Source organism: Pleurodeles waltl, chromosome 10, assembly GCF_031143425.1.
Source record: "Pleurodeles waltl isolate 20211129_DDA chromosome 10, aPleWal1.hap1.20221129, whole genome shotgun sequence".
Classification (NCBI taxonomy): Eukaryota; Metazoa; Chordata; class Amphibia; order Caudata; family Salamandridae; genus Pleurodeles; species Pleurodeles waltl.
This window is the reverse complement of record NC_090449.1, coordinates 859,251,501-859,277,042: the sequence shown is the minus strand read 5'-3', so window position 1 is coordinate 859,277,042 and position 25,542 is coordinate 859,251,501. Positions and strand designations below refer to the sequence as shown.

Sequence of the window (25,542 nt, the reverse complement as noted above, 5' to 3'; positions counted from 1 at the left end):
TTTATATTGGTACATAAGCCCTGTTTATTTATCTTGAGTATGATGTATGATTTTCAAGTAGATGCACTTCCTCGTTTACAGGTGCAAATCCATGCAAATGCAGGAATTCTCATGAGAATTATGCAAGGAATAAATAAAGTTCACGGTTGGATACACACAGTCCCATCAGTGAATATTAGTAATTTTTAAAAAGGATCACACAAAGTGAGAGAAACACATTAAACAGCTTACAAATCTGGTTGTCTGTTTTCACAGTAGCTTACAGTGACACATTTACAGGTCCTCTTGAGGTGGTAGCCTAATCTGAGAACAAACACTTGTGCGTGGGAGTGTCAAGTACAACACTTTGCTGGACCAATCCCTGGCTACCAGGATGACTTGGACCTGGTCATTTTTGATCTTCAAACACACAAACGGTGATGGAAGGAATGCCTGCAATTTGTCTAACCAGTGGAATTCACTTAGGATAGCTTTCCAACCCATCATTCTTTCACCCTGATTGGGATTTGTCAGTCGGATGTAGCTTGGACTCAGTGGCATTCTTGATTTTTTTCAAATCTCAAGGCAGGAGAAGAAGTGGCAGAAAGGCATACAGGAGACCCTTGTTCCATTCCAGAAGAAAATCTGCTCCCAATGAGCATTCTTGTGTAAGCTCTATTGCACCACATTGTTGACGCTGCGCGTTCTCTGCAGTGGTGAAAAAATCTAGTTAGTGGACAGCCCCACTGGTGGAAGATGTCGTGCACCATCTTGGGATGCAAGCGCCACTTGCTGTCTATCAGACGATGTTTACTGAGTTCATGTGCTCTGTTGTTCACAGAGCCTCCCAGGTGGTTGATGACCAGAAAGATTACCAGAAAGCCTTTCACCTCTTGAGGTGGCTGTAGTTCCAGGGCGAGGACCCAAGATCCCACTTTGCCCTGTTTTTTCTGTATGACCTCTCAGTGGTGTTGTCTGTGAGAATCTGCACCAGCCTCCCTTTAATGGAGGGCAGGAAGGTCTAGGGAGCTAGAATGATGGCCCACCACAGCAGATGATTTATGTGGCTCTCCACTGGAGACAAGAGTTCCGTGACCTACATCTCCCCAGGTGGCCTTCTCCCAAACCAGCAGAGATGCTTCTGTCGCTCTCAGGACAAACTGCAGTCAATCAGCCACCACTGCTGATACCTCCAAGAGCTAGACAGTGTTAGAAAGGCAGTCATTGTACTGAGCCCACTGGACTTCAAATTACACTGTAGGGTTTGTATGTACCACCTGGCATAGTTGGCAAGAAGGATACCTGAGGCTAAGCGGTCCACCCTTCAGAACCATCCTCCATAGGCTCTAGGAGAGTCTGGAACTTTGGAATCAAAGCCTGAGTCTTCTAGGCTTATTGCTGCAGCGGGGAAAGCCTAGAACTCCACTATTTTCAGGACTGTCTCAATGAATGGTGGCTTCTGACAGAGAAGCAAGTGGAACCTTGGCTCGCTTATGTCGAACCCCAAAAAATGTATAAGTTCCACTGTTGTCTGGAGGTAATCTACGACTGACTGTGGCACGTTCATCTTCAGCAGCCAGTCATCAAGGTAAGGGACCCCACATTCTGACCTTCGAAGATGAGCAATGACCCCTGCAGTCACTTTTGTGAACATTTGAGGGGCGCTAATGAGGCAGAAGGGGAACATGGTATAAAGAAAATAATCCTGACCCACTCTGAAGTGCAGGTAATGCCATGTATATGAAAATACATGTCTTGCAATTCCAAGAACAGCACCTAGTTACCTGGATCCAGCAGATAGGATCTGGACTAATATGAGCATTTTTAAAGGCGGGAGGCTCCCATTTTTTGGGGCGAGGCAATCCCAAGCACAAACATCTACAGCATTCTTAGAGTATATACCCCTCTCTGCGGCTGATGTATGTGAATTAATGTTAATATGAAAATTGAGAAACCACACTGGAGAAAACCAAATCATGGAAAAGCTTTTTTAAGAGAATACAAATAGATCAAAAATTAAAAGGAAACATTTTAAAGGAAAGATAATTTAAGAAAAAATCCAAAATTACATTAAATCTGGGTGCATGTTTATGAGTAGTGAGAGATTTTTGGGTTCAAGAATGGATGCTGTTTAGGGGTAATGAGGGATTTTTAGGGGTTAGGGATGGTGGGGCTGAGGAACAGGAAGGAGTTTTTAGGATTCAGGGATGGGTGAGTAAAATGGGTTTTAATGGTTCATGCAATGGTGGAGTTTAGGGATATTCAGGGATGCTTAGGGATCACGGATGGGCGGAGTTTAGATGTAGAAAGGCTTTTTAGCATTCAGGCATTTGTGCAGTTTATAGGTGGAGTTTTTTTAGAGTACAGGGATGGGTGGATTTTAGGGGTGTGAAGGATTTAAGAGTTCACGGGTGGGTGGGGTGTAGGCGTAAAAACTGTGTTTTAGATTTCAGGAATTGGGTGTTGTTTATGGGTAGCGTGTTTTTTTGGGCTTAGGTATGGGTGAGTTTAGCAGCAGAAAGGCTTTTTTTATTTTCAGGAATAGGTGGAATTTAGGTGTGATGATGGTGTTTTAGGATTCAGGGATTGGAGGAATTTAGGGGTAGAAAGGGATTTTATAGTTCAGGGATGGATGTAGTTTAGGGAACAGGGAAGGGTGTCGTTTAGACCTGGTGAAGGGTTTTAAGGGGCAGGTATGGATTTTAGGTTGTGAAAGTGTCTGGAATGAATGGTGTAAAGAAATGTCTCTTTGTGCATGATCACCCCCAAAGTTTTGAACTGGTGATGCTAGTTTTTCAACTCTGAGAGTACAGTGAGACCTGCTAACAAGACCTTGGTGCCAGTGTTCTAATCCTTTACAAAGTATATGTTGAATTGGCTACCCACAGCTGGCATAAGTTAACTACGTTATAAGACCCTACTATATGGTAGCAGAAGCACCCATGGCATGTAAGTGAAAGTGCCCACCTACGACTGTAGAACTGATTGTGCCACCCTGTGTGTGATAAAGCACAACATGATTTCCAGCTACCACTGCAAGAGAAGTTCTAAAACTGCTAGTTCAACTTTGCCATTTGAACTTATGGAAAATCCAAAAACGCCCTTAATAATATATATGTCACCCCTGAGGAAGGCCTGTCGCGCCCTCAGGCAGTGTGCTGTATATTACTAAGTAGGATATATACTTTCTTATGTCCTTATAGTGAAAGCCCCCAAATTGACTTTTTCTGTGTTAAGGCTAATATTCCCATCGGCAACTACAGAGTTACAGGCTGACATCTTTGCCCTGCTAAGTTCTGAATGGGACTAATGAAGTTGATACTCCAAGGTATCAAATTAATCGTGGCATCATACTTGGCATGATGCTCAAGTCAGATTTAATGTCACTTTTAAAGAAAGGTAGCTTTTAGAAAATTGCTACTCTGTTGCCCAGTTATTCCGGTAGCTATTCACAGATGCTTGCCACCTGACAGCATTCCGTCCTCCTCGGGAGGAGCGTGAACGAATCTCAAGCACAGGAACAATACAGGCCTGCTGCAGAAAGAAGTGTTATCTCCCCCCCCACAGGAAGCCACACAGGGTGTTGCTCCAAAAGACGAGCTTCAAGGGAAAAGCCACATTTGATGAGCAAATGGCAACTACACTCAAGAGGGGCTGCTCCTCTTTTCAGGCAGATGGTATGGCAGCTGGAACAGAGAGGGGAAACCAGTCACCAAACAGTTTTTTTCTGTAGGCGAATAACCTACAGGTAGCCACACAACTAGGGTGGGTTACCACGCTCCCTACACTCAGCGAAGGGTTTAGACATCTTGGTAGGGGGCAGATTAGTGCACTCTAGGATAGCGAAGATGCCACACAAGGTGGTAGTTGTCATAAGGTGGGGAGAAAATGTGGTAGTGAATTGGCTAGTGACCACTTCATCCCCCAAAGGCACTTTCTGGGCATAAATATGGCACCCCTGGCTGCTAGATCCCCAGATCACATCTGGGCTGGAGAGAAGAGTGAAGGAGGACTGCCCTGCTGACCCCTAGAACTGGTAGAGAGAGACTGCACCTGCTGCTCCTTGGGCTAGTAAAGAGAAGACTCTGCCTGTGGTGCCTAGCTTGTGTAAATATTGCTTGAAAGGGTAAACTCCATGTCGGCTGACTTCCTGTTTCAGAATCAGGGTCATAAATGCTGAAGTAGCCTGCTCTGGCCAGGCAGTAGCCACATTCACCAGATCGCTGTTGATCACCAACATATAGACAAGAAGACCACTACTCAGCACTCGAAAGGTGTACCTGTATCTGTCGAACCTGGGAGACTCGTCAGAGTGCAGACTGGTCTCCAAAGGTGGACATTAGCCTTCACTAGAGGAAAACGCTGGAGCTTCAGTGACGAAAAGATCAGTAGCCAAGTTATAATTGGACTTCTGCTGTACCATAGAGGACTTGTTGAACGTTGAACTCTGTGGCCAAACTCTCCCCACCTCACTCGTAGACAAAGGAATAATCCCAGGAAGACCCTTTCAACCGCACCCAAAGCCTTCTCAGCATTCTGTATCCTCGACATCAGGACTACTCCATTGAAGTCTATAGCTATCCTTGCATAAAGTGTGGAACTGGACTTGAAGCTGCTTTGGTTACCAGGTAATTGCAAAAATATTCATAAATGGCCACCTGACCTTCTCCCTGTTGGAAGTGGTCACATAGTCCATGCCGGAGAAATCAGACACAACTCTTTAAAAGCTTTTAGAAAGTTTTCACACTTTATGGTTACTAACTCTTGTTTGCCCTTTAGACTAAAAAGCTGAGATTTACGTTTTTAATAATCTATATCTCTGGAACCTTCTGTTGGAATTTGCTCATTTTGGTGTCTAAAGATATAATCTATTTTTATAAATCGGCATCGGATTTCTATTGTGTTGTGTAACTTTTCTTACTTTGTTGTTTGGGGCCACTAAATGATTCACACGAGCTCCTTTGTTTAAGCCTTGTTGCTTGGAGCCACAGCTACCCAGGGTTGATCTAGGGCAGTGATTCCCAACATTTTGACTTCTGTGGACCCCCACTTTATCATTACTGGAGCCCGGGGACCCCCAATGAATCTTTATTGGAATCCGGGGACCCCCCCACTGAGTCATTAATTAAAGGTGGGGACCTAATCTGTTAATCTTATTTAGTTTCTAAGCAGTCACGGACCCCCTGAGGAGGCTCCGCGGACACAGGTTGGGAACCACTGATCTAGGGGTTCTACAAATGAGCCTGACTGGACCCAAGATGGTTTTGTGTGTGTATTACACTGTGAGGTCGCACCACCATACCATAAAATATACCACAATCCTAACAGACAGTCTTTATGGGTTGTGAGGGTTCAACAAATTAAAAACACCTGAGAAATTAAGCACTCTGTTGGTGGTCCACGTGGCAAGTCGTCTAGTGACGTGTCATGACCACTGGTGTTTTGTAAATCAAGGAATATGGCATCATCGGTGTAATGGGGTGGGTAAGCCATCTCCCTCACCATCATCATTAACATCTTGAGGTGTACCAGAATCAGGCACAAAGTCAGAGTCAGAACCAAAACAATAATGGTGCCTCTGCAGACAACTGTGGCATGGCAGAGGCACAGGGTTAGAGTCAGGCTGCATGATGGTCAGTTGCTCTTTTGCAGTTTTGTAGTGCGATCTACTTCAGCTTGGTGTCTGGTATGGTCATTAGTACTGGATCACCCTTAGGCTCTTGTGTTGTTGGAACTGGCGTGGATCATGGAGCCAGGAAGAAAGTCTGTACCAAGTTGGTACAGGAACAGTAATGGGACCCAAGTACATTGAGTATTTGCAACATGGCCTCCCTGAAGGCGTTGATCTGTTGTAGAGCTGACAATGGCTCAGTAACAATCACAGTAAAGCTTTCCTGCTCAAGTTCAATTGCAGGAAGAGGAGAACGCTACCAAATCTATATCAACCCAAGGAAATGCCAATTGCAAGAAAATTCATTTTTTTAACTAGGTGTCCCCTGGGTTTTACTTTTTGGACCTGAACCTTTCCTTTTTTGACATTAGGAAAGAGTTGGGTCTGCCAAACAGGCCATACCAATATGCAGTCTCTTCCTAAAACCTAGAAGCTAGAAACTGTTTTGGTTACTTTAAAAGTATATTTGATATTTGTATAAGTCAACACACAGAAAAAGCTGCTTAAAAGTCAGTTTTCACATGTAAGCCTGTAGCAAAAGCTTTTATCACTCACATTTGGAGCAAACCATGTGGAACAGCGATGTAGCACTCCAAGCTAGATCTGAAGGTTTAAAGTAAAAACTGAACTAATTTCTTCAATCATACAATCAGAGTGCTACATTTAACACTCTGTTAGATAGATGTTACTATGGGCCACATGTACAAAGCATTTTCCTAGTTATAAACGCGCTTTTTGGGATGTTCGAAGCCCAAATAGCGATTCAGTAACTTGTTACCGAATCGCAATTTGGGTTTTGCGATTCGATATTAGGAAGGGACAAGTTCAGGGCGCCCCTTCCTAATACCGAATCTGAAAGGTATGTACAAATGTTTTGTGACCAAAACGAGGTTGCAAAACATTTTCATATTACCACCAATTTCAAATTGGTGGTAAGCCATTCACAAAAGGGTAACTTTGTGCATGCATGAGAAAATTTTTGTTTCAGAGCAGGCTAAAAAAATTTGAAAGAAAACTTTTAATTTGTGTTTTTGAAATGCATTCTGTTTTCCTACAAGGAAAACGGGATGCATATAAAAAAAACAGTTTCATTGAAAAGCAGTCACAGACATGGTGGTCTGCTGTCCCCAGGAGGCCACCATCCCTGTGAGTGCTGGCATTTCCCACTGGGGTTGCAAATTGTGACCTACCTCATGAATACTGATGAGGTAGGTCATTTGCGACCCCACTGGGAAACGCAAACAGTGTGCTTAACACTGCTGTACATTTTGTTTTGTGACTCGCAATTTGTGATAACCAAACGGGTTGCAAATTGCAAGTTGCAAAATAAAGGTCGTACGTCTGGCCCAATGTCTTGTCAAAGTCAGACAATAGTTGCATAGTACCTGTGCTTGTCACTGCCCTTCTGTTTTACCAGCTATGTGTCAAAGAGAAACCATGAGATGTGGCTGGTTTGAAGGGGAGAGGTTTTGCAGGGAGACAAATGTACCTAGAAGGGATGGGATTCTATTTTATCCTAGAGAAGCTGGACGAGGGTAGCCTTAAAATGAATTACAGGTGAGAGAGGGAGTGAACTGGTGGTCATGCTCGACTCTGTCATTTTGTAACACAGAAGACTAGTGTGCCAACATGGCCAAAATATTCTGTTTTAAATCCATTATTTGATGGACATTGGTGGACAATAATTTGTTTCATTGCCAGCAGAATGTGTACAGCTGCTACGTCATGGACATGTTTAGGTCTTGCCTGAGACAGTGAATGTGCTGTCACTTGCAAGATCATTTGTTTACTTACAGGAGGCTTAGAGCCCGCCCACTGCTTACTATTGGTTGGCTCATCGTCCCTCTCATTTGTTTGTTCGTCTTTGGTCAGCACATAGCAACTTCACTTCCTCTTCTTGTGTTTGTCCCTTCTCTGAAGTATGACCCAAGTATTGCTTCCTTGCTCAGTGTCCTTCTGAGGCTCACACTTTCAGAGCTACTTTTTATTTCTTATACAAACACTCCATAAGAGTGAATATGTTTGCTTTGTCCCTTGTGATCCTCCTCCCCTCTTGCCTTTCTCTTGTTGACCTTGGGTTATGCTTGCCCCCTTCCACTGACCATTGTGTTACTTTCCCCCTCCCACCCTCCTTCCACTGTCCAATGTGTTGCTGACTCCCTCTCACCCTCTTTCCGGTGTCCATTGTGTTGCTTGCCTCCTCCTACTGGTCTGTCCCTGTGTTGCCTGCTCCTCCTGTCCTCCTCCCGCTGTGCATTTTGGCTCTCTTCCCTCCCATGTTGTTTTGTTGCTTCATTCACCCGACCGCCATCCTACACTTAGTTGCTATCCTCATACCCCTGCCCCCACCTATGTTGTGTTGCTTTCCCCATCTCCCTGCAAGGTTGTGTTGATTACCTGCTCCCTCAGGCCCCACTCCCATCCTGTGTTGCTTGCCCCATCGATTCCACCAGAGCTGGCCACGTCATAGCATCCCACCCCCCCGAACTTTCAGCCATGCTGCACAGCAGTCCTACTGCCATATAACATGGAGAAAGATAAGATGCCAAGTTAGAGGAGTGCCGGCTAAGGTAAGACTTTTTCCATGAAGACTTAAGGATTAATATGTGTTTGTCATTTGACAGATTAAGTTACAAATGCATATTGCCGGTGTACTGATGCATGACTATATTTTTGTCCTGAAGCATTGAGATTAGTGATTCCGCTGAGATTTAAGTGGGAGGGTGCGAGGACTGACACATGGAGCATGCCACAATGAATTACTAAGGCGGAAAATCTGACAGACTCCATTTTGACAAACTGGAATCTAGGTTAGATCAGGGTTACAATTTGTGGTTGTTTGTTTCATTTTGAATCTCTCTGTAATAACAAGTTTCTTGCCTTATCTGTAAGGTTAGTAATACTGTATTGGTGTAAATGTCTGCTGATATCGATTATGTGAATCAGGATCTGACAACTTACGCTCACAGTTCACATTCTTGTACATCAAAACTAAAAAACATTTGCATTGGAGATGCTGAGAGTTCACTCACATTTCTGTTACATTGACTGTAATACCACTTGCAAGCAGGTCTCTGGTGATTTTATGGTTTTGTCCTTGCTTTTTCACGTTAGTTTTTACTCTTCATACTTTTCCGTCGTGAAACACTTAAAATGCCAATGCACCATACCATCCTTCCAAGAAGGTAACGTGGACACAAAAAATACATGTTTCCAAGGCAAAGCCGCATGTTCCTCCCTGCAATCTATGTTGCATTCAAAATAAATAATGAACGGAAGAAGGCACAAAAAATAAAAATAAAAATAAAAATTCTTAAGTCGAAGCAGTTAGACTATGACAACAAAGTCATAATTAAGGGAGCCACAGGAGACAGAAATCACTAATAATCCAGCAGCATGGCATGGACTGTGTAATGTTACAAGGATTGCATACATGTTCCTCTGCTTGTCAAAATGGCTACTTCATAAAAAAACAATTACAATTTATAGCAACAGGGCATGTTCTAAATACAAAGAAATAACTGACCATCAGCTATGTCCAATCTTATTTAAAGTCCAAACCGATGTCCAATCGTATGTTAAATGCATTCATCTGGAAAACTATTAGCAACATGAGATATTCTCTTTATTTTGATTACCTGAGAAGGGGACATCTCGCAGAACAGTTGCACCCCATCCCTTCCACAGAGAACGCCACCCGTTCTTAGCTATGTCACCGTGGATGTTGTGTAGCAATGCCTTGTAGGACCGCGGGCGGAACTGCTGCTTGGTTCGAATGAGCTCCAGAGGACTGATTACACTCACCGCACCAACTGAAAAACAAACAAGGGACGACCATGGTGAAGGTGATTACAAAAATGTAAACATCATGCAACTGAATGTCAGTCCCCGCGTATGTAATGCTAGGACAGTGATGGTAAAGAACATCAAAGCATTTCGCAAAGAAGACAGACCACAAGCTTGATGCAACGAGAGCAAAAAGGAGAAGAAACAAAGAAGGAACATCACATAGAAATACTGTGAAGACCTACTTTAATTTTGACGGCAGAGAAAGAACAATATGAATCAACATGTGCTTCTTTTTTAAACACTGGAAAGAAATTGTTTATGGCAACACAGACGTTAAAAAAAAAAAATGGTTCCAGTAGACCGGGGTGCACGAGCCATATTCCCACTCTGCCCAATGCACTAATTGAGGTACCAAGTGCCCAACTGCATGGTCCTCGCTTACAATGGACAACACAGGTAGTATCAGGGGGCCACGAGAAGCGAATGGAAGGCCAATGTCTCTTCCAGCCTTGTATCCTTGTCCAGAACACAGGTCAGCTGTGCTTGTATCCCAGCAAACTCATAATTCCAGCCAAAAAGGACGTTGTCAGGGGAGAGACAGGACATGTATATTATGTATGCCAACAAACCATAAAGCCACAAGCAAAAGGAACTAAAAATCTTAATTTTCCTTGTTTGGCCAAGTAATGTCTTTTTATATGAAGCTTACAGGCTGCAGAAACAATCTTGAATGAATTCTATGGAGTTCACTTTACAACACGTTATTCTGTGAAGTAGCATGCACGTATATGGGTCAAATAGTGTACAGTAGAAAAACAGGATGCAAAGAAAAGAATGTTTGTCCTGTAGGACAGCATTTCCCAAAAGTATGGACTGTGAACTGATTTTTGTTGGCTTGTGAAAGTTCTAGTCTATATCAAAATAATATAGTCCTGTTTCTGCACCAGTAAAAAAGTACTGAACTATGGCCCTAAAACCAGTTTTTCAACAAATTCTGTCTAGTATTCCCCAAAGTCTCAGTATATGTTGCTCCTGTTTTTTACTTCACAAAGGGCATTTTTAAAAAAAATTTAGTCATCAGATATGATTATACATAACCAGAACACGTTTCACAACCACATTCAGAAATATGGATGTGGCTCATTAGCTAGAGCTGCTGTTTTATCTGGGAAGCCAGATTCCAGTCCTGGACATAGTTCAAAGTGTTTTAATTATGGACAAAATCACAATCTCCTGTGCTTCAAATAAAATGAATCTGATCATGTCTAATGTATTCTGGTGCTCAAGTAAAGTGATCCAGTGCCCTTGGGCTGTGTTTGCAGTCTAATTATTTTTGATGAAAGCCCTGGGGAGGTTGTGGTCCCCAATGCTGCGGAGGTGCTGGGTGGTCCCCTGCATTACTTTTGATAAAAGCCCCGGAGAGATCGCGGTCCCTGAGGTTGTGGGGCAGCCCAGTATTTCTTTTGATTAAAGGCCTGGGAAGGCGCCAGTCCCCGGAGCTATGGGGGACCCGGTGGCTCCCCTGCACTGTTTTTGACTGGAACCCCTGGGGAGGTGGTGGTCCCCGGAGCTTGATAATTTCAATTCCCCGGGACCCGGCATTCTCAGGGGGCTTCACAGAAACCACTGTGAGAGCCTGCTCGCTGTTTTCCTTCACAGTGGATCTGCTGAGATTTCTGCCGTAAATTTAAAAGAATGTTTTTGTGCTCACGGGTCAGGGGGGATCCCCCCAGCACCAGAGCTAAGGGGTCAGGGTGTACCTACCCTGGCCCATTTTGTTTTTTTTTCATCTTTTTTTTCTAGGACTCGGCTGAAGCAGAGTCCTAACATTGCTGCCAACACTTCGTCATGCTCTTGCCATGCACTGCTAATTACCCCACAGATGATGGCACTCATGACATCTTTGATAACATCATTGATAATATCAATGTAATATTTGCAGTAACATTTCTGATGAAAAAACTGTGCATGGCAGGGGTGAGAGTTATAGTCACCCCCACCAATAGAGCTAAGGGGTCAGGGTGCACCTACCATGGCCCCTTTTGTTTTTATTTTTATCTTTTTTTCCACGACTCGGCTGAAGCAGAGTCCCAACGTGGCAGCCAACACATCCTTGTTCAATTGTTGGCAGCCAATCAGATCGTGCCCTAAGGTGACCATAACTCGTGCCCTTGCCATGCACTGCTAATTACCCCACAAATGACAGCACTCATTACATCTTTGATTTTCTATATATATAAACTATCAAAATTAAAAACCTCAGTGGGCAAATTCAAAGCTTTGCTCAAAATGTTCCATCCTGTTGCTACATATATATATGTATTATTATTTTTATTCAAAAATGCACCACTGGGCCTCGTTTTAGCACCAGAATTGACATGAGGCCTCACCTCATACTCTGCTGCCAAAGCTGCTAAAATCACCATTATCAACACCAAGATTTTTCCGAAGCCTTGTGATTTTAGTGATTAGATGCTACAGTCCAGCACCCTACTTCGAAAAGTGTTCCGGCTCCAGACTCCAGTCCAGTTACCATCTACCACCTTTATAGGCAGCTCAATATCTTGACCACTGTCTGGTATCAAAGGGTGTGGTCAGGGTTGTGATGTTTACAAACAGGTGCTGTTATTACTTTAAAAATAAAAAGTCACCCCTGACTGATGTCCATTGACCCCTTAGCTGCTGGGCCTTTTCCCCTCAGTGCTGAGCCCTTTTTTTGGCTATTTGGGCTAGTTCGTGCTTAGGCCCCCATAACGTCTTGGGCACTTAAACTATCCATGCCAAATTTGTGTCCTTTTTTCCAAACATTCTCTCGATTGTAAAGGTATCCAGAGTTTGTGGGTTCCCCTGGAGAAGACCAAGAAATCAGCCAAAATACAGATAAAATGTACGCTTTTTTTTTATGGGAAAAAGTGCTGCAGAAGAAAGCATTGCTTTGTTTCCCCTGCAAATGGTTTCAACAAAGGGTTTGCGGTGCTAAAATCACCATCTTCCCAGCTTTCATGAACAGGCAGACTTGAATCAGAAAACCAAATTGTTCAACACAGTTTTGGCATTTTACTGGGCCATATCCCATTTTTACTGTTATTTGTGCTTTCAGCCTCCATCCAGTTAGTGACAGAAATGGGTGTGAAACACATGGTGGATCCCGAACAGCTAAACATTTCTGAAAAGTAGGCAAAATTCTGAATTTAGCAGGGGATCATTTGTGTAGACCCTTCAAGATTTTCCTACAGAAAATAACAGCTGAAATAAATAAAAAAATATTGAAACTGAGTTGAAAAAAACATTTCTGTCCACGTTTTCTTCTGTAATGTTTTCCAGCTATGGCAGATTTTTTAAAGCAATATACAGTTACATCTGCTGGACTCTTCTGGTTGCAGGGATATATAGGGCTTGTGGGTTCATCAAGAACCCTAGGTACCCAAAGCCAATAAATGAGCTGCACCTTGCAATGGGTTTTCATTGTATACCGGGTCTACAACAATTCATTTGGTAAAATATAAAAAGTGAAAAATATGTATCAAGGAAACCTTTATATTTCCAAAATGGGCACACAATAAGGAGTTTAGAAACAGTGGTTGTTTGCACATCTCTGAATTTGGGGGTCCTCATACTAGCATGTGAATTACAGGGCATTTCTTAAAATTACTTCTTTCTTACACACTGCCTTACATTTGGAAGGCAAAAAGGTAGAGAAAAACAATTGGCAAAAACACCTGTTCTTCTATTCTGTGTTCCCCCATGTCTCCTGATAAAAAGGTACCTCACTCGTGTGGATAGGCCAAGTGCCTGTGACAGGAAACGCCCCAAAACGCAAGATGGACACATCACATTTTTCCATTTTAAAATTATGTGTTTTTGTGCAAAGTGACTAGCTGTAGATTTTGGGTTGTAGCTCAGCCGGCACCTGAGGAAACCTACCAAACCCATACATATATGGAAGGTAGACACCTAGGGGAATCCAGAATGGGGTGACTTGTGGGGCTCTCACTGGGGTCTGTCACCCAGAATCTTTTGCAAACCTCAAAATTGGGCTGAAAAACACTCTTTCCTCACATTTCGGTCCTACAAAGTTCTGGAATCTGTGGGGAGCCACAAACCTCCTTCCACCTAACATTCCCTCAAGTCACCCGTTAAAAATGGTACCTCGCTTATGTGCGTAGGCCTAGTGCCCGCAACAGGAAATGCCCCAAAACACAACATGGACACGTCACATTTTTCTAATGGAAACGGACACGTTTTTTGCAAAGTGCCTAGCTGCGGATTTTGGTCTCTAACTCAGCTGGCACCTAGGGAAACCTACCAAACATCTACATTTAGGGAAAGTAGGCAGCTAGGGGAATCCAGTATGGGGTGACGTCTGGGGCTCTCACTGGGTTCTGTCACCCAGAATCCTTTTCAAACATCAATATTGGGCTATAAAAACATATTTCCCTCAAATGTCGGTGCTGCAACATTCTGGAATCTGAGGGGAGACACAATTTTCCTTCTACCCAGCATTCCCTTAAGTCCACCAATACAAATGATACCTCACTTGTGTGGCTAGGCCTAGTGCCCGCAGCAGGAAATGCACCAAAAACACAATGTGGGCACATCACATTTTCCCAATGAAAACTGGCCTCTTTTTTGCAAAGTGTCTAACTGTGGATTTTGGCCTTTAGCTCAGCCGGCACCTAAGGAAACTTACCAAACCTATACATTTATAGAAAGTAGACACCTAGGGGAATCCAGAATTGGGTGACGTGTGGGGCTCTCACTAGGTTCTGTTACTCAGAATCCTTTGCAAACCTCAAAATTTGTCTAAAAATGTTTGCTGCACATTTCGGCGATGCAAAGTTCCGGAATCTGAGGGGAACCACAAACTTTTTTTCCACCCAGCATTCCCCCAAGTCTCCCGATAAAAATGGTACCTCTGTTGTGTGGGTAGCCCTAGTACCCGTGCCAGGAATGGATCACACAACTGTCAATGTTAGTCCTTAAAAGAGGGCAACTTTTGACCCTGGGGTGATCCATTCCTGAAGCAGGCGCTAGGTACAGGCACTCAAGTGGAGTAGTGTTTTTATCAGGACAGGTGGGGAAACAGGTAGTAGGAATTTTAGGGATCCCAGCATATTCCTTTAGTTTGTGTGACAGAAATGAAAGAAAACAAAATAGAGGTTTTAACCAACATTTCACCTTTGCAGAGTATTCTGGGTAAGAAAACTTTGAGGAATCAACACAAGCCACACCTCCGTGGACTCCCCCGGGTGTCTAGTTTCCATAAATGTCTGGGTTTGGTAGGTTTCCTTATATGGCTGCCAAGCCAAGGACCTAAAACGCAGGTGCCTTCTTAACAAAACAAGGTTGTTTTGTGATAGATAATTTTGATGTCTCCATAATACGATTTGGGCGGTGGTATTTGGGGTTGAAATAAATTGGGGAGCTCCCAAAAGCATACTCTCTGTGCTTGCTGCTGCATACACCTGCTCTCTGGGTTGGGCTCAGAGTTTGCACCACTGTCCTATCCCTCAGATGCTGTCTCAGTCTCTGATCCTACGTCAGAGCTGTCCTCTATAAACCCGAGTTAGGGCTTGAGCAGCAGTCATCCAACGAGACGCCATTTCTGCTACTGGCTAAACTATCCCTCTAAAACACTAGTCTACATAGACAGGTACAAAATTGCTGGTGGGTGTGTGCGTGATGCCCGCAACAGTAAAGGTCACCTTACTTTTGCATCTTCCCTCAATCAGCACGTTCTCTCAAAACACTAAAAAAAAAAACGACCCACTATTACTTCACCCTGTCACATGCCAATCGTCACAGTCTTTAGTACCTCTGGCGTCCAGTCCCATGACCTCCTCCACGGATTCCCTCAGTGCCACCCAGCAAAAGTGCCCTTCAGCTCCCTATAGTCCCCCTCGCACATACATTTCATTTGTATTATAGATGAGGTAATGGTTGGCTTTACTAATCCACTCAGCTATTTACATGCAATACAGATTTGATCTTTGCAATCGGCATATAAACCTTTTGCGCTACTTTAGGGCATCAAAACTGACACTAGATAAAAGTCAGATCCTTTTCTAGCAGAAACATAATCACAAGAGTTAGGTTGACTTTTTTATTGCTGCCTAAAAGCTACGGTTGAAGCATGTCACTTGTAGTACATGCATTGCTTTGAATACGCGAGCTGTGAGACAACTGGTGCCGAATATAGATATATAACCTATATATGTATATATTTAAAGAGATCAGTTTTATTTGTGGGTGTGGTTTCCCTGGGGGCCGATCGCATACCCCGGGAAACCACACACGCATTGACAAAATTAATATATATATATATATTTATATATATATATATATAGCTGTATAATATCTATATGTATATATATGTATATATATATATATATATATATATATATATGTATTGATTCCAACACAAACTCTCCGCAGAAGCCGTTTCACTTTTCGGGCGGCCTTGGCGCTGCGGGGACGGAGACCCAGCTAAAATCCAAACAAACATCTCTAGCAAAAGAGAAATGCGCCGTTTAGCCAGTTCGCAGCAATAAGAGGCACTTTATTCATCCATTTCTGACAATACGATCAAATATTCATTGTTTTTCCTGACGCGTTTCGGCTATCCATACAAGCCTTAATCATAGGTAGTTAATTAGTCAGATTCAAAAAGTACCCATGTGGTATAGAAGGCCACCCTTTTATCCTTTGGCCTTAAAGTCACAAGGTCCTTAAAGCAATCTCTTTTAAACGCATTCCCTAAATACAACAGTTTCACATTTTTCTTTGCAGAGTCTTAACAAGACTCCTTGTGGAGTTGAAACGCGTAGGTGGTTGTTATTTTGGCATTAATAAATAGGCACTATTGAAACTTCATGGAGTGCAGTGAATACTTTTGTTGAATTATATATATGTGTGTATATATATATATATATATATATATATATATATATATACACACATACAAAACAAATGGTCCTAAATAAACACGAATGGCGCACTGCACTGCCGAGGAGGACCAACCTCAAATTAATCTTATAAGATGAAAAGAGTTCACCGAACTCCAAAAGCTCCAAAATCACAGTCTTTATTAATGGAATTAAGCAACGACCAATGTGTTTCAACTCAAAAAGAGCCGTGAACAAGACTCTTTTTGAGTTGAAACACGTTGGTAGTTGCTTAATTCCATTAATAAAACTGTGATTTTGGAGCTTTTGGAGTGCGGTGAACTCTTTTTGTCTTATAATATCTATATATATATCTATATATATTTATCTATATCTATCTATATATATATATATATATATATATATATATATATATATATATATATATATATATATATATATGTTTTAATAATAGCTGTATGGTTTCCCTGGAGGAGGGGGGTTGGGGGGGGCGATCGTGGACCATACAGCTGCTAAAAAAAAGGAAAAAAAAAGAAAATGTCCCCACAGGGGGTCAGCCCTGCTCCAGGGGCATATTTTCACAGGGGACCGACCTCCTCCCCCCCGCCAAGTGTAATCCCTGGTGCCTAGTGTGGTTTACTGTCCGTGGATCACAGTGCGGTTGGGATTCACGGCCAGGAAACCATTTCAAGAAGGCCTTGTGTGAAAGGGGAGACTATACCCTCAGGACTTTCTGAATGGTGGGGAGGCCCTTTCGGGCCCGTTTTCCCCACCCAAGCAGAAAGTGGCCTTATGTGGTGCTTCCTGATCCAGTGGGGAAAACGAATTGTGACGTCAGCGTGCATCTTGGTGTTCTGACTTCACAGAAGGGTGGGTGGAGGTGCGGGGGAGACAAGGAGCAAGCTACATGGGTCACAAAAGTTTGTTCTTTTAAAACTTGGGTACTAAAATGTTTGGGAAGCACTGCTGTAGGAGAACTAGGAACCATCAGATAGATATTCTGAAACCCAACTGAAAATATGTCCATCACAAATGTCGTACATGGGGAAATAAAGACTACTCTAAAAATTGTGACAGGAAAATTAATATTGAATTAATTCCCAGAAAGAGCTCAGGGTTAATCTGCAAGTGCATAGATCATGTTTTTGCCATAAGTATTCCATGGCTGATCCTAAGATGTTTAATACACCAGGGACACTACTACATAAGAATAATGATTTGGGGCATGAAGGGATCTTATCAAGTGTACTTTAGAGCATCCTTTCATGACAGTGTCAAGGGCTGAATGGCGTTATCACTCCTTTCTGTTTGTAATAATTGTTTTAAAAAATGCAATCCTCTCAAGTCACTGTGATGCCATCCTTAGCAGTCCAGGCACATGAAAGGTGACTCATACCTTCTATAACTAGTTCCAAAGAGGGAAAAGGCAGAAGAAACCTAGAAAATCTTGTCACTCAGAAAATGGAGAAAGCTGATGGAATAAGGCACCAAATTCAACCGGAAACAGGGCAGAGAAAAGACCGGACAAAGAGTATCTGGAGTTCTAGAGTCATTTTAGTTTGTCAACGGCTCACTGTACCCCCATGCAGCCCAAGGACAACAATGTAGAGCAAAGAGGATGAATAATTCCTACTCAAATCTTAATGATCCAATGCTGGCATGCTGCGACTCAGACGGGATCAAACTTTAGAGTGCCACTGCCACCTTCAGGCAGTTGTTTAAGTGCATGACAAACCCCAACAAGTAGATGTCGCCTTCCCATTATAAAATAAGAGGTCCCGGGCATGCCAACGGTGCAAGGACACTCTTCCAGCGGAAGTAAGAACACCAACGCTGCCAAGACCATTGCTGCCTCTGAGGCAGAGAGACTGGTGCTACCCATGCTGCAGGGACTGGCAGCGCCTGTGTTGGACTTTTTTGCTTATGCAGGGTCATCCCCAATCTTTTTGCCTCCTGCCTCCTATTTTGTCTGACGTGTTGTTGTTGGCTTTTGAACCCTAAGCACTTTACCACTGCTAACCAGTGCTAAAGTGAATATGATCTCTGTATAAATTGTATTGTTGATTGGTTTATCTGTGATTGGCATATTTGATTTACTAGTAAGTCCCTAGTAAAGTGCACTGGAGGTAACAGGGCCTGTAAATCAAATGCTACTAGTGGGCCTGCAGCACCGGTTGTGCCAACCACATAAGTAGCTCTGTAATCATGTCTCAGACCTGCCATTGCAGTGTCTGTGTGTGCAGTTTTAACTGTAAATTTGACTTGGCAAGTTTACCCAATTGCCAGGCCTAAACCTTCCCTTTTCTTCTATGTCAGACACCCCTAAGGTAGGCCCTAGGTAGTCCCAAGGGCAGGGTGCAGGGAATGGTTAAGGTAGGACATATAGTAATGTGTTTTATATGTCCTGACAGTGAAATATTGCTAAATTCGTTTTTCACTGTTGCAAGGCCTGTCCCTCTCATAGGTTAACATGGGGGCTACCTTTAAATCTGATTGAAGTGTAGATTCCCTTTAGGAGCGGATGGACATGTGGGGTCTCTGAGCTCACAATTTAAAAATACATCTTTTAGTAAAGTTGATTTTAAGATTGTGTGTTTGAAAATGCCACTTTTAGAAAGTGAGCATTTTCTTGCTTATACCATTTCTGTGACTCTGCCTGTTTGTGGATTCCCTGTCTGGGTCAGTTTGACAGTTGGGCTGATTGCACCTCACACTAGACAGTGACACAAAGGGAGCTGGGGTGTAGCCTGCATTTCCTGATGAGCCATCTGTGCTAGGAGGGAGGGGAGGAGTGGTCACTTAGACCTGAAAGGGCTGTGCCTGTCCTCACACAATGCAGTCTCCGACCCCCTGGTGAGTGTCTGGGGCCTGGCCTGGGAAGGCAGGATTTCACATTCAAAAGAGAATTTACTTTGAAGTAGGCCTAATTCAAAGGAGAAATTGGGTATAAGAAGGGCACCCAAAACCACAGACTTTAGAACACTTCTGGAAACAAGAGGAACCTCTGCCTGGAGAAGAGCTGAAGAGCTGAGGAAGAAGAGCTGCCTGTGACTGTGCTTTGTGGAGCTATCCTGCAGTTGCTGCTTCTGCCAGAGTAAGAGGGCAAAGACTGGACTTTGTGTGCCTTCCATCTGGTGAAGAAATCTCCAAGGGCTTGATTTAGAGCTTGCCTCCTGTTGTTTGAAGTCTCAGGGACAGCAAATACTTCTTTCTGCCAGCACCTGGAGTCTCGGGAGAGACTCCTGCTCTGACAAGTGGTGCCCTATCCAGTCCCTGGTCCCTTGAAAGGAAAGCTGGTGGAAATCCAAGGAAATCGACTTCGGATGACTTTGGACCGACGCCGCTGCTGAATCCGGTGACGCCACCTGCAACCGACTCCTTGATCTTCGCTGGAACGCGATGACCTTCGCAGGCACGACGATGCTGCAGCGCTGCTGAAGTCCGTGAAAGTCGGCGCACCACGTCGTGACCAACGCCGCTCGAAGTGCGTGGATTCAACGTTTAGCACAGGCGCCACGATCCCCTACTTCGCGCATTGACTTGTTTTCACTCTTCACCAAAGGTACTGTACTTGGGGGTCTACGCGACTCTGTGTCCGGCGCCGCTGGTGTTGGCTTGTTGGGAATGACTCCGTCACGACGCCGTGTTAACACCTCATCAAAGCATTTTGTGTTTCTAAGCGCTATTTTTGAGTTTAATCTTTAAAAATTCATAACTTGACTTATGTATGTCGGATTTTTGCCGTCTTGGTCTTGTTTTGTTTAGATAAATATTCCCCATTCTTCTAAACTGGTGTTGTGTCATTTTGTAGTGTTTTCATTAAGTTACTGTGTGTGTTGGTACAAATACTTTACACCTAGCACTCTGAAGTTAAGCCTACTACACTGCCAAGCTACGTAAGCAGGTGTTAGCTGAGGGTGATTCTCTTTTACCCTGACTAGAGTAAGGGTCCTTGCTTGAACAGGGGGTAACCTGACTGTCAACCAAAGACCCCATTTCTAACAGCCTGTAACAACAGCTAACCTCTGACAACTAGCCACTCTACATTAAAAGCTGATACTTGGTCAATACATGGGAGTGGAGTCATTCATTATGCCATGGGGGCTGTCAAAATGTATGCTTGGGGTGCGGTTTAAACCTACGCCAGTGTCTGCCGACTTCTAACCTTTATGTCTAGGAGAGCTGCCAACGTTCATACAAGTAAATGCTGTCAACATTTAAGATATGGACTGCAGCTATTAATAGTGGTATACCGAGCATCTATCATTCATGCTAGGGGAGATGTCATCATTTATAGCACATAACAGCCACATAACTATCTGCTTAGAGTTCAGTTACAAGACCTTCAATACTGACGGTATCAAGACAGAGCTTAGTCGGTACCCTTAGATCTTAAGTCACAAACAATACAAGGAGTTGCAAATGAGTACCAATAGCAGGTCCCCCAGTACCATCCCTGTGGTAAAGGAAGTTCACAAGTGTGAACCCCGTGAACGTGACTTAACGCAGAACATAGCTCCACCCAACTCCCATGCCTTCTGGGTGGAGGCTAGTCGCATATGTCAATTTAGCTTGCATTTCTGGTGCATTCAGAGTAACCATTCTCAATGATGTATAAAGAATATTTGGAACATTTTAATTAAAATAATTTGTATTATTTTTTCAAATTACAAGATTAACAGTTGCCTTTATATACATTCAATAATAGTTATACATGGGTATTCAAGAAAACCGTGTTATTTTTCAATTGCTTTGTTTTACACTTAAAGGTCGGGAAGGCAGGCAGTTGTGAACGAAGTGCACCTTGCAATGATTTGTTTTGATCCATTTTCAAAGTGAATTAATAAAAGAAGAGTCTGTGGTGTGCTGGAATATAGTCTTAGATCTGGGTGTGTTTCCTGAGATCAACAAACCGCACACTAATGTAGATGCCACCTCTCTTTCTCACTCTTTCTTTTTCCATCACCTCCAATTAATGATGTTTCAGGGTGCAGTGCAAGGATTGCTCATCCTGAATAACCTTGCTGTATTGCCAGTATCCACCATACTAATGAAGCTTACTATATTTAGATATTTTACCTCACTAAAGACATCATTCTGAGTTTGGCGACTCTTTGGGTCAGAAGACCATCACTCCGGTCTTCCATCAGCTGGCCCTGTTACGAGTTTTCTGCTGGACCAGAAGGCAGAAACAGCATTTCTGCCCGATGGCACAGCAGAAAACTGACCACATTGACGCTGGCTTGTAATCGTGCCGGCGGCAATGCTGGGGTGCGTCGGGTGCAACAGCACCCATCACGCTTTTCATTGCCTGTAAATCAGGCAGTGAAAAGCGCGACGGGGCTGTCCATGGAGCCCCTGCACTGCACATGCCAAGTGCATGGGCAGTGCAGGGGCCCCATGAAGAACCCAGCACCCCATCTCCGCCAGCATTGTCATGGCGGTGGAACCGCCATGAAAAAGCTGGGAGACACAGGAGTCAATCCCCAGGGCAGCGCTGCCCTGGCAGATTAAGAAGGCCGGCACCGGCAGAACGTTGGATGGCCTAAAAGAGGAGGTGCCCGCGGTCCGACCGTGGCACTTTCGACACGGTCGTAAGGTGGAGGTCGGACTACCTCTTTGGCGATGGTCCGACCACCACCGTGAGTGTGGCGGTCTTAAGACCGCCACACTCGTAATGAAGGCATGAATGTCTTCATGGTGTTTCTACTCTATTAGGCAGGTTCCCCATTCCCTAGAAGTGAAGGATCAGATACCCTGTGTTCCAATAAAATACTGCTATGTCCAAGGACCAAAGAGGCCACACAGTCCAGAGAACAGTCAGCCTTATCGACTTACGGCCTGCTCAAACAATAAATTAAAGAATAACTATTCAAAGGCATTTATTGATGTGAGAAAACACTCCCCAACAACTGCAAAATAGTCTCCAGGCAGAAATGACTATGACATAGGGTCTTGGTGTTTCCTAAGTGTAACCTTCGAAAGGTTTGTGTTAGACCTGGCATCCTTGTTGCAGTTCTCCCTTAACTTTTTGCCTTCAAACCTCTTGTTTTCTGACTTCGTTTTTACTGGCTTTTAGTATTCTGCACAATATACTACTGCTAACATGTGCTAAATTGCATGTGCTATCTCCTTATACATGGAAAAATGGCTCATACTCAATTCGTCATATTTAATTTACTTGTAAGTCTCTAGTACAGTGGAACTACCAGTGCCCAGGACCTGTAAATTACATGCTCCTCAAGGGCCTGCAGCACTGATTGTGCCGCCCACTTATGTAGCTCTTTAAACATGCTTCAATATGCCATTTCAGTCTGTGTGTGCATTTTTACACTGCCATTCTGACCTGGAAAAATACACCTTCTGCCACGCCCAGGCCTCCATTTTAATAAATATAAGTCACACCTACTGCAGGCCCTGACAGCCCAGAGGGCAGGGTGCACTATATTTAAAAGTTCTGCATGTACTTTTAGTTTTACATGTCCTGGTAGTGAAAAACTATTGGATTCATTTTTCACTACAGCAAGGTCTACCTTTCTCAGTGGTTAACCTTGGTTTCCCCCTTATTACACTTAATAAGTGGCAACTTTCAATTAGGAGCAGGTGGGAAAGTCAACTTTGGTGCCTATGGAATTGTATTTTAAAGCCCTCTTTAATGGTAAAGCCGGATTTTAAGTCACAATTCTGAAAAGGTTACTTTTAGAAAGTTGCCATTTTCCTGCCCTAGCTATTTAGTGCCCTACCCTGTGTCTGGGTCACATAAATGGGTGCTGCTGACAGTTGGTCTGTGTATTCCTCCTATACAACCACACCCAATAGAGAGCTTAGGTGTGCCTGGATGGGCCACCACTGGCAGGATGGGAGGGCGGAGCTGGGCACAACCCTACTTACACTTCAATATGTGTCCTGCATCCACACAAAGGGCTGAATACCCCCTGTAGTTAGGCTGGAGCCAGGGTAGGGAAAGTAGAAAACCTGTTGACGTCAAAGGGAAACCCTAGCAGCTTCTCTTACTTCAAAGGAAGCCCAAGGTATAAATATCGGACCACAAACACCAACTCTTCAGTACTCTTCTGGATGTGTGGACAGGAAGAAGGAGTGCTGTGCTGCTGAAAGAAAAAACTTTCTGCTGGACTGCTGCTGTGAAGCACTGCTGCACTGCAGTGCTGACCTGCTGCCCTCTTGCTTGGGTGGGAAGGGTTAAACCTGTATATGTTGAGCCCGGGACCCCAGAGTGACTCCAAGGGCTAGTTGGCTGCCCTCCTGGCTACAGCCTCAGGGAAAAAAGGCTCCAACAACCTTAAATCCTGCATCTGGACTCAGCCATCTGAGAGTCCTTCCCTGCCAAGTGATGCCACCCCAGACTTTGACCCTTGGAAGTGGGTCTAAAAGTGTAGTGCCAGCCCATCTGTGGAGCCAACGGAACTTACACATTACCTCTGCTATGCGGTGCAAACCCAAGCAGAACCAATGCATCGCCTCTGCTGCAAGGACTGCCTCAGGGCAAGGACTCCGCATCGACCTTGCTGCTCGCATCAGAACCGCAAATCTTCACTGATCCAAGTCATCACATTCCAACCCTCTCATTGACAGCAGCCTTGACAATAATGCAGGTTCTCACATCACAACTTTGCAGCTCCGCATAACTGATGTATCACATCGACACAGGACCTCAAAGCACTCCGCAACCAAGGTACTCTTGTTCAGCAGGCCTAAGTGGGTCCGAGTAGCTCCATTGCGGATGGCCTGAACCTGTGACTTTGTCCCAGTCGGACACAACCAGATATCCATAGTTGGCGCTTTGTACTTTTCGCCGATTTATTTACAAACATCTTTAAAATTGCATAACTCCTGTTCTAATTATTGAATTTTTGTTGTTTGGTCATGTTTTATTCATGAAAATGTACTCTATTGTTCGAAAATTGGTGTGACATTTCTCTTGCTTTGTGGCTTCACTTTATTACTGTGTGAAGCTTTGCACAAATATTTTACACATTGCCTTAAAGTTAAGCCTGACTGCTCGGTGCCAAGTTACCAGAGGGTTGAGCACAGATTAATTTCTGGTTTGTTTGTGCCTCACCCTGACAAGGGTTGAGGTTGGTGCTTGAGTACAGTTCCATCCCCCCACCCTAAAATACAGTAACCTAATTTCTTAGTTTCGTTTCTGAAACATACCTATTAAAACAATCATAATATTGTCATAATCATAATATTGTAAGCAGTACAAACCTCACAATTATCTCAGACCTAAAAAAATTGTTTTAAAGATGGAGAGATAACTGGATACCCTTTGAATGTAACAAAATGTGAAGTCCTTTGTCAAAAAAAGTTAAGCATGAAATATAAATTGATACATCTGGTTGAAGTGGCAAAAGGTCTGGTGCAAATTAGGAAAACCTTCACCGTCAGACTGTAAAAACCTAAAGAAAGAAACAGAGAATATGCCCTTCATAGGATTACTAGTCTTCACACAACTATGGCCTCCAAAACATTTATTGTGATGGGACAAAGTTAAGGTTGCTAATGTCATATGAATAATTTTCATTACATATACACAAAGCTTTCCCTAACTATGAGTCATTTAAGAAACTAGGTAAAATACCAACATTCACCTGAAAACAAACAAACTTGAAAGGAGCCTGGCCAACTGGGCAGGGTCGGTTTCCCCTACCCTGTTTCTATTTGTCCACTTGCTTTGTTCATTGAATGGTTTGTGGCCCCCACCCATTCAGTTCCATTTTTAAGGTGGGCACTCATATGGGAGTACAAGCCCATGTGTCATGCATGTGCAACATATTAAGATGGCATGTGAGTTTTAGAAAATATGGATAAACTACAACATGAAAGACAAGTGGGAACTCTTTGCTAACATTTCCAGAGGTCAAGGGGGACAGAAAAGTAGATTTGGTCTGATCCTTTTTCTCTTTGTTTTAGTAATGGGTAAACTAGAAGTAGTGCAGTAGAACAAAAGTAACAAAACATGTATTGGTACATTCGATTAGTGAGTTTAGGTAAAAAATAGAATTTAGCTTTTTAGAGAGAGTGGGGCAAATAATGGTTATGGTTAAACAAAAATATCTGCAGTTACATTTTTTTTTTTTACAGTTTTTCACTCCTTTTTATGAACTGCAGCAGGTTCCTATCTTTGCAGCCGATGACTACATTGCTCTTGTCAGATCCAGTTCTGCTATGACTCTC

General features: G+C 43.4%; 1 protein-coding gene across 2 annotated transcripts in view; it reads right to left on the bottom strand.

Annotated features, from left to right (window-relative positions):
- The window catches only part of SLC25A40 (solute carrier family 25 member 40), a 218,394-nt gene that overhangs the window by 55,417 nt on the left and 137,435 nt on the right, over window positions 1-25,542 (bottom strand). For both annotated transcript variants that reach the window (XM_069211568.1, XM_069211569.1), the window contains exon 7: window positions 9,289-9,462. In XM_069211568.1, coding sequence (XP_069067669.1) covers window positions 9,289-9,462 — 174 coding nt within the window. The remainder of the gene's footprint in view (window positions 1-9,288; window positions 9,463-25,542) is intronic.